The 13846-nt window shown below is 42.0% G+C and overlaps 1 protein-coding gene across 2 annotated transcripts in view; it reads left to right on the forward strand.

The window, feature by feature from the left end:
- NKAIN2 (sodium/potassium transporting ATPase interacting 2) overlaps window positions 1-3958 on the forward strand; it is an 809225-nt gene extending 805267 nt beyond the window's left edge. For both annotated transcript variants that reach the window (XM_032793396.2, XM_032793397.2), the window contains one exon: window positions 517-3958. In XM_032793396.2, the coding sequence (XP_032649287.1) occupies window positions 517-526 (10 nt within the window). In that variant the 3' untranslated portion in view covers window positions 527-3958. The remainder of the gene's footprint in view (window positions 1-516) is intronic.
- The last annotated feature ends 9888 nt before the right edge of the window (window positions 3959-13846 follow it).

Raw genomic sequence — 13846 nt, forward strand, 5'->3', positions numbered from 1 at the left:
AGCTAAAACCTTGCACAATTACTTTGCTGAGGTAGCCACAGGTGACTTAACTATGCAGCTGCTTTTCAGCCATTCTGTTCTATGTACCAAACCGGTTTTTTTTTTTATCTAAAGGCATCTGCATTTTGCTGAATTACTATTGTACAGATCATCCTCCAGGTTACACATGGTCACCAGCCTCAGAGGATTTACATAATTAAATACTGCTCCTACCCAGAATCAAGGTTTTGAGAACTTGCATCAAATACCTCGATAATATTTTAAAAGATGCTAAAGAGATTATTTGAGCAAATCACTTGCCTGTCCTTTCTTTCTGTGCACACAAGTATGCAATCTGTCTGACCATACAAATAGGTTATTAAAGCAGAGGAAGTGATCTCTGTTTCCAGGAGGTTGTTTTGGAAAGGCTAGTTGCACGTTTGCAGTCTAATGGGTGCCTGAAGTGGAGGGAGGTAATGCATCAATCTATCTGTTAGTTGATTACAAATATCTTTTTTTCCCCTGTCTCTCTTTTAGGTCAAAATGAACAAGGTGACTTCTGTGTGGGGGCTGAAGGATCTTTCAAAAAACTTGTTTCAGGATGCCCCCTCTGTTCTACAAACAGCAAAAAAACAACCTTTGTGTTTAAAAAAAAAAAAAAAAAAATGAGCATACGCTGAGACAGAGAAACAAAAGGTGCATTCGACCTCTCTTTCCAACAAGTACAGCCAGAGATGCATATTACCAGCTTCTTGGATTTTCTGAGTACACAAAAATAACTGCCAGGCCTTTGGAAGGTTCAAAAGGAGAAGCATTGGTGCCATCTGCTGGCTATTACCTGTGTTTACTACCTTCGTTCCTACTTATTTGAGTTATGAAATGATTTCATCCAATTCAGTTCTTTCTGAGACCACTTGCACCAAGTCTCCTTAGTCATTATAATATTAAAAAAATACCATGATGACCTTGTAACAGAAGCCAATAGACAGCAAGTTGTTTGACCTAAAGGCTGTACAAGTACATACTTGCCTTAACCCAACTAAGTTGCACATCAGAGAAACTCAGTGCAGGCTTACTGAAACGACATCCTTTAGATTCAACCTGCTGCTGTTAATTCTGAAAGCTTTTTTTTTTTTGTGTGTCAGGGAATAAGGCTCTGTTGCTCAGCAGCTCCAGGGTGACCACATACAAAAACTGTCAGCCTTCAGAGAAGTGCTTTACTAATGAGCCTTCACAATGGTCAAGAAAACAAACAATTTATAACACTTAAAAGAGAAATTGATCTCTGGGATTGGGAAAAGGGGAAAAAGGAATCCCTCATTAAACCAATAACTGAACCTACTGGAAATAAACAACAGTGTTTCATAACCCCACTGTTTTTATTTATCACACTGTAGGTGCTTTTATAACTAACTCTAAATATGTCTTTTACTAACTACAGAGACATCTGCAGATTTCTAGCAACAGAGCCAACTGAATATGTATTAGCTACATTTACTCTTTTATATCTAATTTCAATTGAAAATCCTATGTAAATGAGCATTCTTTTTTCTAATTGCACCAGAAGGGATCTAACTTCTTTTGTTTGTTTTGGTTGGCATAGAGTGGGGAGGGACTAGCTGCATTGGTGAAATATTGGACATCTTTTTTGTGGTATATTTGGGGATCCATTGTGTGTTAGAATGTGTATTTTATCTTCTTGTAAAATTGTGGCTGAAAAAAACTGTGCTGTTATGTAGTTGGCAACAAGATGCCTTTGGGGATTTTACTAGTAGGTCAATGTGTTTATGACATATTCTGAACTCATAGGAACATTTGTTTTGTTCTGAATTTGATCTGTATTTTCAAGCACTTAGGCAACTTTCATTAGAAAAAAGAGATTTTGCTCAGGCTTTTCTGGAACTTAAATTGTCATTCTTTCTTTGTTCAAGAACTGCACAGACAAATGCACACACCTGCCACACACACCTGCCAGCCACGTATCCTTGAGGGCATGAGTGTTCAGTGCTTGGAAAGGTGCAAGATCGTCACAAAGCGACTCTTTTCCTAGCTTGCCAAACCTTCACAGTCTCTGTGGCTTATAGGTACCTTTGCCCTGTGCACTAACTCTACTTATCCATTGCTATAGAAATTGACACTCTTCGCTGTGTATGCATGAATGTAATGTGTCACAAACAATAAATCTGGACAATGACAGTGGAACAAGCATTCCCCACTAAAAAAAAGATACAGGACAGGTTTAGAAACTATACTTACATTAATTTTGTAAGATTTTCTATATATGTGTGTGTGTGTATGTGTGCAGGTATGTATGTATGTATATATAATACACACCTACATATATTGAGGGAAGATGCATAATGTTATGGCTTGAACACAGGGCTAAGAGCCAGGAATTCCTGAGTTCCTGATAAGCTATGTGACCATAGACAAGTCACTTAGGCCCTGGACCAGCAAACCTCTTAAAAACATACTTAATGTCTTTGGCTGAATTGGTGTCTTCTTCAAAAAAATTCCTATGTGGGTGCCTAAATTTAGACCCCCTAAATCTATATTTAGAAGACCTGGCTGGAAATGGAATTTGCATTCTATGGGAAATTCCGACAGTTCAAACTTTTTTCATTCGGAATCGGAAAAAAAAGCTGAAATTTCTTGCAAAACAAAATATCTGACAAATTTTGAGTTGAGGCCATTGAAACATGTTGTTGCTGTTGAATCATTTCATTTTGATCATATTGATTTATTTCCTTTAGACTTTTATATTTGATTAAAAATTAAATGTTTATATATGTATATAAATTAAATATAAAAGTCCAAACGAAATTAATCAAAATGTCTAAACAAAACGAGAAAGTCAAAACAATTCATTTTCACTTCTTCCTCTCAAAAATATTGTTCCAATGAAGCATTTTGATTTTAACACAACTGCATTTTTCATTTACATTTTTTTGACCATCTCTTGTATTTAGGCGCTAAAATAGTGGCCTGATTTTCAAGGATAATGAGCGGTCATGTCTTGCGTTGACTTTCCATTCACATTGAGTGGGAGCTATTAGTGCTCTGCACCTTTGAAAGTCAAGCAATTTATTTAAGTGCCTCAGCACAGATTTAGGAGCCTAACTTTAGGCATCCAAGTTAGAAAAGTTTTTCTTTAACATCTCTCTGTTTCAGTTCCCCCAACTATAAAATGTGAATAATAATAACTACCTCACACAGTGATTGTGAGGATTAATTAATGTTTGTGCAGTGCTTAGAATTACTATGTAAGTGCTAAGTATTATAAATAATGTGTGTATATTTATATATTGCATATGTACACACATATGTATACATACACTCAAGTATATAGAGATATATACACATATATAAAGTAGGCATTCATATTCCTGCTTAAGTTGCAGTGAAAGCACTAGTATTTCAGGACTGTTGACTACTACACTAAAGGATGATGTTTTGGAAGCAGTTTGGAGCACAGTAGTGTGAGAATATCTGGAATGACATTTTTGATTTGTACAGCTGTATCCGCCTCAAAATCCAGTAAAGAATACGTTATTTTTCTAGGCTGGGTTTTTGTTATAAAGCTAAATATTCAGAAGGCAAGAGTTACAATCCAAATGTGTCTTTTTTTTCTTTTTTGTGTTTGTTAATTCTGAATGTATTTTTAACAAAAGTGATTTTTTTTTTTACTTACAAGTGTAATTTGCATTAAAAAAAATGAAAAAAATATAGGTTTCCAAGCTGTTCATGGCCCCCTGCTACTATTCACAACTTGCAAGAAATTTAGGATTACAGTTCCTGGCTGAGCAACAATACAGAATGAGGACTCCTTTTAACTTTACAAGAGTCCCATCCTAATCTGTGCAATACATGCATTCGTCAGTGCTGAAAAGAAACTGCCAGGTCATGACATCATTTTAACTGAGTCATAGGTAACACGTATTTTCATTATCTCCTGATACTGAAAGGATTCTTTTACAAGGCTGGCTGCAATAGACGCATTGTCATTTAGAAAATGTCTTTTTATTTTGTCTACTCATCAGGAATTTTAACTCTATGACAGGTTTACAGTTACCAACAGTGCTAAGTACTGTATTAAGTCATCCTTGTTAAGAGGGAGCTATGTAATATGGATTTTTCCACTGCAGTTCATTTTTTAAAATGCTGCTTCATTGCCCATACAGTGAAATAACACAATAAAATGAAAATGGGTCTTAAGCAACCACTTCAAGGGACTCACAAAAATTGGTTACTTTAGACTGCATGCTTAATAAAGGTGGCCCGGAATTCTATTCAGTATGTTTACAGATACTTCAGGGTGCTTTCTTAAGGTAGGTGATTGCTTAGGAAGAGTGGCCTTTTGTATGGGTATTTTAATCCTTTCATTATTATTGTTCTGTGAATACCCTCATAGGTACTGTGTACATGATACATTTCAGAGGTATGACAGGACAAGATCTGTGTCCAAGTATGCTGGTTATGGTACTCAGCTATTATGTAGCATTTTGGAAAGGGTTGGGCCAGACTATAAACTACAAATGTTATACGCAGTGTTTCCTGGTTTTATCTAGATGAGTTTTATCTATTAACTCTGAAACTGATTCTTTTAATCTTGTTAAATACTGATGGCCGCCCCACAAAAACAGTGAAGCAAACCCTCTCACACACACAGCCTTCAGAATGCTATACAAAATTCAGTGTAAAATCAAACCTGAAGTCCTGGACCATTTTTATTTTTCAGTGAGAATGAATTGTCTGTATTTTTCTTCTTAAACTTTATTAATCAGAAAACAAGTTTGTTCTCGCGAAGACTTGTAGTGAGTTTAAATCTGGCTGAAGGTGACTCATGCATTCATCAGGTTTATATTCTAGTCATTCTCTTACTATTACAGCCCCCTAGTATTGTATATGGATTATGGATTTCTCTGAATTGACATTGAGCCTAAACCAGATTTTATTAAAGAACACCACTGGTTAGATATGCTGCAGGCAGCAATGTATCAATTGCTCCATTACAACTTGAGAATAATGTAGATTGGATGCTGGCTACACACTTCAGAAAAGAGTATGTGCTTTTAAATGTATCCAGCTTTTGTGACAAATGCACTTTAGACTGACATAATCTATTTATACACAGAACAGGCATCATACTGACTAAGTGCTGGCTAACCTTATCCTCAGACTTCCAATAAGAGTACCAATTAGTGCCAACTGGATTTGTGATACATACATCTTTCCACTAGACCCTGGACTGAGACCACCAATGCGATTGAACCTGGACTGAGGCCATCAGTTCATAGCAAAAGAGTGTTCCCGTTCTTCTGTCAGGTGCTCTCAGCTGTTTGGTTGCATCATAGTATGGCACATGGATCATATCAGCATGTATTGTAACTTGGAGAAAAATGACACACAATTAATGCCAGATTAGATAACAATTAGCCACATGTAGCATAGTACATATGTTCCTTACACATCGCTTGCCACTAATTGCCTTTCCAGAAACCCAGAAGTGTGTTTTTTTAATACACATTCTTTCTTTAGCAGGCCCTTTATCAGGCATCTGGCTCCTAAATCAATTGTAAAGTCCATCTTTATGGACCTGGTCCAAAGCTAACTGAAGTCATAGAGTCTTTCCACTGACATCAGTGGGCTTTGGATCAGGCCCTACTAAACATGCCACTTTCTTTGCATATTAAATAGCTCAGCCCTGCTGTCTCCACAGCCTCATTCACTGCACTTCCACATTCACCTGTCCCCTGCTTGGCCCTCACATGGTGCCTAATGGGCCACCATCTTCCTCTAGGAAGCCTAGCTTGGGAAACAATGGGAGTAGCGTCCATCTTGCTGAGGGAAGTCTATAGCTTCCATCCCACTGACATGAATGGGGGTGGGGAGTGGCAGCCATTTTGGATAAGGGCAAAACTTCAAACAATTGAAGACAGAAGTCAACCCCTTCAAAAAAACAAATATCATGAGACTCACAATAAAATTGCAAGAGTTGACAACACTGCAATCACAATGGCATTTAAGGACTTTTTTTTTCTCTTAAGCTAATCCTTGTAGAAATCATTTTCAAATGTGTAATATTTGCTAAAACTATAGTTCAGTGACTAGACATGGACCAGAACTATATAGGCACTGCACAAACACAGAAAAAGACCGTTCCTGTCCCAAAGTGCTTAGAGTCTAAGTAATCTAGGCACAGTAGAAATAGCAAAATGCAATAACTATGTTTGTAGCTGTGATACAAAAAGTAGATGTAACACAGTAGGGAGAGAATTTTGGGGTGTAAGAAAGTATATTATAGCCATAAAGTTATATTGTTAATTAGTATAACTGTGCACACTTTGATATTTCACTAATATTGTTAATGTAGTTATTGGTTCATTAGGGGCAAAAATACTTTTGCTTGTTCTGGTTATTTATTTTCATATTAGCTATGTTGTGGTATGAGGCCACAGAATTTGGTTTAATTAGATTGGAGTTTAGTAGTTTGGCATGCATTGGTGTGTTTTTACTATCATGTCAGCCACATAGGCACTTGGTTATGGTAGTTAAATCAAAATATATTAATAATGAAATGGTCAAAGCTTTACAGAAAACAAATAATTTTTGGAAAATCTTCACTAGCGTGTAGATAGTTACGAACCAGAAAACTAGGCCAAATGTGATGTCATAAGAGACTCAGCCTGCTCTAGGTAGATGAAAGAGCTGTTTGTCTTAGAGATGTGTCTATGTATTGTAGGTTACTTTTTAAAACTGCAATAATATGAATTTCATTGTCAAAGGAGATCATTATTGTGCCTTATGGGTGAATTTCAACCCTGCCACAGCAGAAGGCCTATACAAGTATAGTTCATGCTGGCCCTTTGTTGAGGAGTGATTTCACCCTAAGAGTTTACTTCCTAGATGTAGTGAATCATCCCAGATTAATCAAAGTGGACTAGCTACACTTGCACAGAGACTCCGATCTCAGGAGGGCCCCTGACCAGCTGGCTCGTTTTTAACCAGCCTCGCCAGTTTTCCTTCTGCACTGCTGGTTGCAGTGTGACTGTGGGGGAGGTTCACGTGTGACATGTAAGTGACAAGTTGGAAGAATCCCCATCCCATTCCAACCATTGCTGCATGGGGCCACCAGCAGCTGCTTCCACTACAGCCTGCAAGTCCCATGGCTGCTGGGAGTGCTGTAGGCACAATACCCAGGTCTCGTTCTGTGAGCTGGCCCTCAATGTCCAACATAGCAGCTCCTGCTCCACTTGGCACCAAAAAGCAGGACGGACCCAAGGCTTGCCAGCAAGGAGGGCTAGGGAGCTGGACTGGGGTTGGGGAGACAGGAGCTTCTGAGAGTTTCGGAGGGGATGGTAGGGGGGCTCCCTGGACTGAGGCTCCTGGGAAGGCGTGGTTTTAGATGTCATGAGGCAAGGAAAGGCAGGGATCAGGCTGATGTTGAGGGGAAAAGGCCTCGGAGAGGAAGAGGAGGGGCAATCTGGTGGGGAGGTTGCCTTGGAGGGGAAGAGGATAGTGGTGATGGGGCAGGGTGAGGAACACCTCAGAGGGAAAGAGGAAGGTTAGGCTGATGGTGAGTGGCAGTGACTGGAAGGGGAAGAGGGGAGGTCAGGCTGGTGGTGGGGGAGTACCTGTGAGGGGAAGGGGGGGTCAGGCTGGTGAGAGGGAGCAGTACTGAGAGGGGAAGGGGAGTCAGGCTGGTGGGGAGAACAGTACTTGGAAGGGCAGGACAGGGGTCAGGCTAGTGGGGGGAGCACTACCTGGGAGAGGAGGATGGGGGTCAGGCTGGTGGAGGGGAGCAGTACCTGGGAGGAGTAAGGAGGGTCAGGCTGGTGGGGGGAGCAGCACCTGGACAGGGAGGACGGGGGTCAGCTGGTGGAGGGGAGTAGCACCTGGGAGGAGAAAAGGGGGGTCAGGCTGATGGGAGGGAGCAGTACCTGGGAGGGGAAGGTGAGTCAGGCTGGTTGAAGGGAGCTGCACCTGCGAGGGGAAGGGGAGGCAAGCTGGTGGGGGGAGCAATACTTGGGAGGGGAGGACGGGGGTCAGGCTGGTGGGGGGAGCAGCACCTGGGAGGGGAAAGGGGGGTCAGACTGGGGAGGAGCAGCACCTGAGAGGGAAAAGTGGGGTTCAGGCTGGTGGACACAGGCATTGTCAGGTTTTCTACCCCTCAGCGGTTAAAACCTAGTTTGATCCAGCCATTCCTGATGGGGGAGCGGGAAGGCCAAACTTCAGTGAGTGGGATTGCAGGCTGGTATCCTGTGTTTCAGTGTTGCTCAGCTTTGGTGCCCTAGAGTTGGACTGCTTCTTGGCACTCTCCCAGACGGCCATGGCAATCAGAGTCACATAAGAGCAGGGGATGCTCCTTGGGTCCCTTTTCAGGGTTCGGCTTGTCTTTGGCATGTTTTGCCTCCTTATTAGCAGGGGCGGCTCCAGGCACCAGCACGCCAAGCACGTGCCTGGGGCGGCAAGCCACGGGAGGCGCTCTGCTGGTCACTGCAAGGGCGGCAGGCAGGTTGCCTTGGGGGCATGCCTGTGGAGGGTCCGCAGGTCCCGCGGCTTCAGCAGACCTCCGGCAGGCATGCCGCCGAATCCACAGAACCAGGGACCTCCCGCAGGCGTGTTGCCGAAGGCAGCCTGCCCGCCGTGCTTGGGGCAGCAAAATACCTAGAGCCCCCCCTGCTTATTAGTGTTACTATCACAAGCCATCAGAGCCACAACATCCTCTTCAGTGTCCCAGTAGTGAGCCATCATGCCACCCAAGTCCACCTTTCTTCCCAGGGGAAAAAGAACCAGCTTTCCTGCTCGTTCAGCTGCTGAAGCCCAATCTCACAATCAGTGTCTTGGAATCAGCCTCTTATTTGCAGGGGCGGCTCCAGGCCCCAGGATGCCAAGCATGTGCTTGGGGCAGCATGCCGTGGGGGGCGCTCTGCCGGTCACCGGGAGGGCGGCAGGCGGCTCCAGTGGACCTCCCGCAGGCGTCCCTGCGGAGGGTCCGCTGGTCCCGGGGCTCTGGTGGAGCATCCGCAGGCACGCCTGTGGGAGGTCCACCAGAGCCGCGGGACCAGCGGACCCTCTGCATGCACATCTGTGGGCGGTCCACCGGAGCCGCGGGACCGGTGACTGGCAGAGTGCCCCCCCTCGGCATGCCGCCGTGCTTAGGGTGGCGAAAAGGCTAGAGCCACCCCTGCTTATTTGTATTGATTCCAATCAATTTTGTGGCCAGAGCCAGCTGAGACTCAGTGCCTCTTACCCTTAGGAGCTGGTAAAGTTACTCCCTTCGCCCCACCCATTTTTCAATAGGCAGCGCCTTTCTCGTTCAGGCGGGTCTGGTATCCAGTACACTAATGTACTTGCTCTTTTCTGGTGTGTGTGGTCTCCAGCAAATTTCACTTTTCACCTATAGCTGGGGAGCCAGCTGAGCAGTGTCAAGTTCAGTTCTAAGTCTCATTTCATAAATACACTCAAGTGATTAGCCTACTTAGCAAATGCTTCACAGAGCAAAAGAAGAGAGAGAAAGAGAGAGAGAGTGGGTGTTTGTTGTTGTTTTTTTAATTCAAATCACTATGTGTGTTTAAATTAAATATTTTATATCAATTAATATTAATATATTTCAGATTAGATTTTTAAAGCCATCTCCAATCTAATAATAACTAATAAATGGAGATGTTATCATATTTATACATTGTCTATCTCATGCTCTGTCTTATTTAAGGAAGGTGGCAGAGCCCCCAATTTCCATAGTGCACAGGGCCCTACAATTCTTTAATCTGATCTTGGAGGAAACAGAAAACAAAAGTTTCAGCTAATGACATCTCAGTAAACTAACAGATTCCTATACAATACATGTTTATATATATATATTAACATCCTATGCAACCTTTTATCCTGATATGGGTTTAAAGGAGCCGCTATGAAAGAACAACAAAAGACTGCAAATTGATGCTGTCACAAAAAGAATGATGGATTGATTCAATTAATCAGTAAGTCATTTCTAAGAGTTCTGCAGGGAATTATTTACCAAAGCCATAGCCTGTTTATTCTCTTCTCTGGAGGGTATGAATGCTGTCATTTTTCTTCATTATTCTTCCTGTTTCATACATCAACGTTCTGTGCATATTCTCCTCATGCTGTGTGGGAAGCTGCACATGTAAATCTCCCCCCACCCCCCTCCACACACACATTGACTAATTGAAAGCTTTGCACTGACCACTTCCACTAGTACAGCCTGCAAGCTCTGTTTATTGCCTTTCCAACAGCAAGAAACACTAAGCCAGTAATTTCAAAATCAGAGTTTCTTTTTTATTTAATCTTTGTTTTTACTATCTGACTCATATACAATAGATTTAGACTCCGATCCAGCAAACCTCTTAAGTGTGTGCTTAATTTTAAGCATGTGAATAATCCTATTGAAGCCAATGGGATGATGCCTGGGCTTGAAGTTAAATGAATATTTAAGCACATTGCTGGATTGAGGGGGACAATTGGATCAAAATACTGACTCAACCATTATTACTATTTTCAATACTGCCATAGGAGTGCATACTCGGCCCAACCTTGGCACTGGAAAAAGATACTGATTTTTAGGTGTTTGTGGTATTTCAAGGGTTAAATATAAGGAAATGATCCCTGCAGTGCCAAGGCATATACTGTAAAATGAGATCAAAAACACAAAGAAGGAATAGTTGTGTATGTGTGTAAATAAACACATACACACATATATATACAGTGGACATGCTTTAAAAGCTCATTCCGGTTTTAGAGGTGTAGCTCGTTCTAGCAGCAGCTCTGATTTAAAATATAGGGAATATCACTAGAACTGGTAGTGCCTCTAAAACCAGAATGAACATTTTAAGTGTGCTAGTATTCATGTATCTGAGTTATGGATGAGATTATAAAAAGTACTCACGTTGGCCAAACTTTGCTCCACTGAAGTAGGTCCACTGGGTTACAGTTAGGCCATAGATTTCAGTGGAGCCATGAAAATTTATACTAGCTGAGGATCTACCCTAGATTATTTTTGAAAACTCCACCCTAGTTACATTTATACACACATACATTACATGTGGTGGTAACATCTGTGTTATGAAGGCAGCTGGAACAGTAAGGGCATTAGCCATCTGAGTTTGCCAGCAGAGGAAAGAAGTGAGGTATTTTTTCTTCAACCTGCAGGTACTCTGCAAGGAAGAACCCACAATGAAAGGAAAATGATGGTGTGCCAACACCACTGCTAGCTCTTGTGAAGGCCCTGGACAGACAGATATCCTGACCCTGGAGGCTTCCATTCAGGCCTGGTCTTGACTTGCTGGGGACATGACCTGCATTTCACCACTGATAAAAGCCAGGCAGAGGGAACAACTCGATGTGAGACGTGTCCGCTGATGGAGTCCCTCAGGAAGCAAGTAAGAGAACTGCAGGAAGAAAAGGCTCATCTGCATAGCATCAGGATCACAAGGACTTCATTAACAGGATGCACATGGAGATGGCTGGGATGGAGGATGCTACCCAACTAGAGAACCTAAGTGGGACTGGAGGAGGAAGGAGAACCATCTGCTCTGTGAAGAGGATACTGTCTGCTGACCTTCTTAAGCAGTAGACAGTGCTCCACCCGCCATCTGGTCCCCTGTCCATCCAGGTCAAGAACCGGCATGCTGTACTGGCAACAGGAGGAAAAAAGCAGACCCCAATGGCTGAGGAGGAGGAGCCATCTACCCTGAAGGCTGGGAGGCTCACAGCCACCAAACCAAAGAGGAGGAGGCTGAGGGTGCTAGTAATCAAGGACATCCTATTGAGTGGGATGGAGATACCCATCTGCCAAGCTGACCTGATATCCCAGTAAGGTGCTGCTTGCTTGGAGCCTAAATCCAAGACATTATGGAAAGGTTGCTGATGATCATCCAGCCCTCTGACCGCTATCTCATGCTCTTCATCCATGTCAGCACTAGTGATACTGCCAGGATGACCCTGAGCAGATCAGCAGTGACCACTGGGAACCAGGATGGAGTCAGAGATGCAGATTGTGTTCTTTTCTATTCTCTCAGCAGAAGGTAAGGGCTCCAGAAGGGATACATGCATCTTGGAGATGAGGGCCTGGCGTAGAGTGACCCGACAGCAAATGTGAAAAATCGGGACACTTTTTTTAAAGAGGGGCTATAGTTGCATATATAAATCAACGCTCCTAATATCAGGACCTCTGGTCACCCTAGCTTGGCTGCACAAGTGGTGTTGACAGGAGGGCTTTGGGTTCCTCATCTTCAGAATGTTGTTCTGTGAAGGAGGACTGCTAGGAAGAGATGGGATCTACCTGATAAAAAACAGGAAGACATCATGGAAGACAGGTGAGGTCCTAGCATGCTGGAGAAGGGAAATCATTTTGCCTATCTTTAAAAAGGGGAACAAAGTGGACACATGGAATTATAGACCAGTCAACCTAACTTTAAAACTTGGAAAGATACTGGAGCAAATTATTAAACAATCACTTACAGGATAGGGTGATAAGTAATAATCAACATGACTTTGTGAAGAATAAATCATGTCAAACCAATCTAATTTCCTTCTTTGACAGGGTTACTGGCCTAGTGGATGTGGAAAATGCAGGAGACATGATATATCTTGATTTTAGCAAGGCTTTTTACACAGTGCCGCATGACATACTCATAAGCAAAGTAGGGAAATGTGGTCTGAATGTAATTACTATAAAGTGGAGACACAACTGATTGAAAAACTGTATTCAAAGAGTAGTGGTTCACTGTCAGACTGGGAGGATGTATCTAGTGGGATCTCCTAGGAGTCTGTCCGGGTCCAATACTATTTAATATTTTCATTAATGACCTGAATAATGGTGTGCAAATTGCACTTATAAAATTTGTAAATAACTGCAAGCTGGAGGGATTGCAAGCTGTTTGGAGGACAGGATTAGTATTCAAAAGGATTTGATAAATTGGAGAAGTGATCTGAAATCAACAAGATTAAATTCACTGAAGATAAAGCATAAAGTAATATACTTAGGAAGGAAAAATTAAATGCACAATTACAAAATGGGAAATAATTAGCTAGATGGTAGTACAACTTGAAAAGGATCTGGGAGTTATAGTGGATCACAAACTGAATATGATTTAACAATGTGATGCAGTTGCAAGAAAAGCTAATATCATTCTGGGATGTATTAACTGGAGTGTCATATGTAAGACATGGACAGTAATTGTTCTGCTCTATTTGGTATCGATGAGGCCTCAGCTGGAGTACTGTGTCCAGCTTTGGGTGCCATACTTTTAAGAAAGATCTGGAGTCTCTTCAATTTTTCCACAGGAGAGCAATAAAAATGATAAAAAAATGTTTAGAAAGCTTGACCTATGTGGAAAAGTTAAAAAAAATAGGTATGTTTAGTCTTGAAAAACAAAGATCTGAAGGGGGAACCTGATAACGGTCTTCAAGTATGTTAAAGGGTTTTATAGAGAGGTCGATGATCAGTTGTTCTCCATGTCCATTGAAGGTAAGGACAATGAGTAATCAGCTTAAACTGCAGTAAGGGAGATGTAGATTTGATATTAGGAATAATTTTTTAACTATAAGGATAATTAAGCACTTGAATAGGCTTCCAACGGTGATTGTAGAAGCCCTCTCACTGGAAGTTTTTAAGAACAGGTTAGACAAACACCTATCAAGGATGGTCTACATTTAATTGGTTGTGCCTCAGTATGGAAGACTGGACTAGGTGACCTCTTGAGGTCCCATCCAACCAGACATTTCTATGATTCTGTGATAATTTGCAGAGTCTTGTGACATATTGCCTTTACCATGCATCTCTGAGGGCCTCATTTGTTCTCTGACCACAAACTTCCCTCTCTCGGGATTACTTCTAATGTTG

Source organism: Chelonoidis abingdonii, chromosome 3, assembly GCF_003597395.2.
Source record: "Chelonoidis abingdonii isolate Lonesome George chromosome 3, CheloAbing_2.0, whole genome shotgun sequence".
In the NCBI taxonomy this organism is placed as follows: Eukaryota; Metazoa; Chordata; order Testudines; family Testudinidae; genus Chelonoidis; species Chelonoidis abingdonii.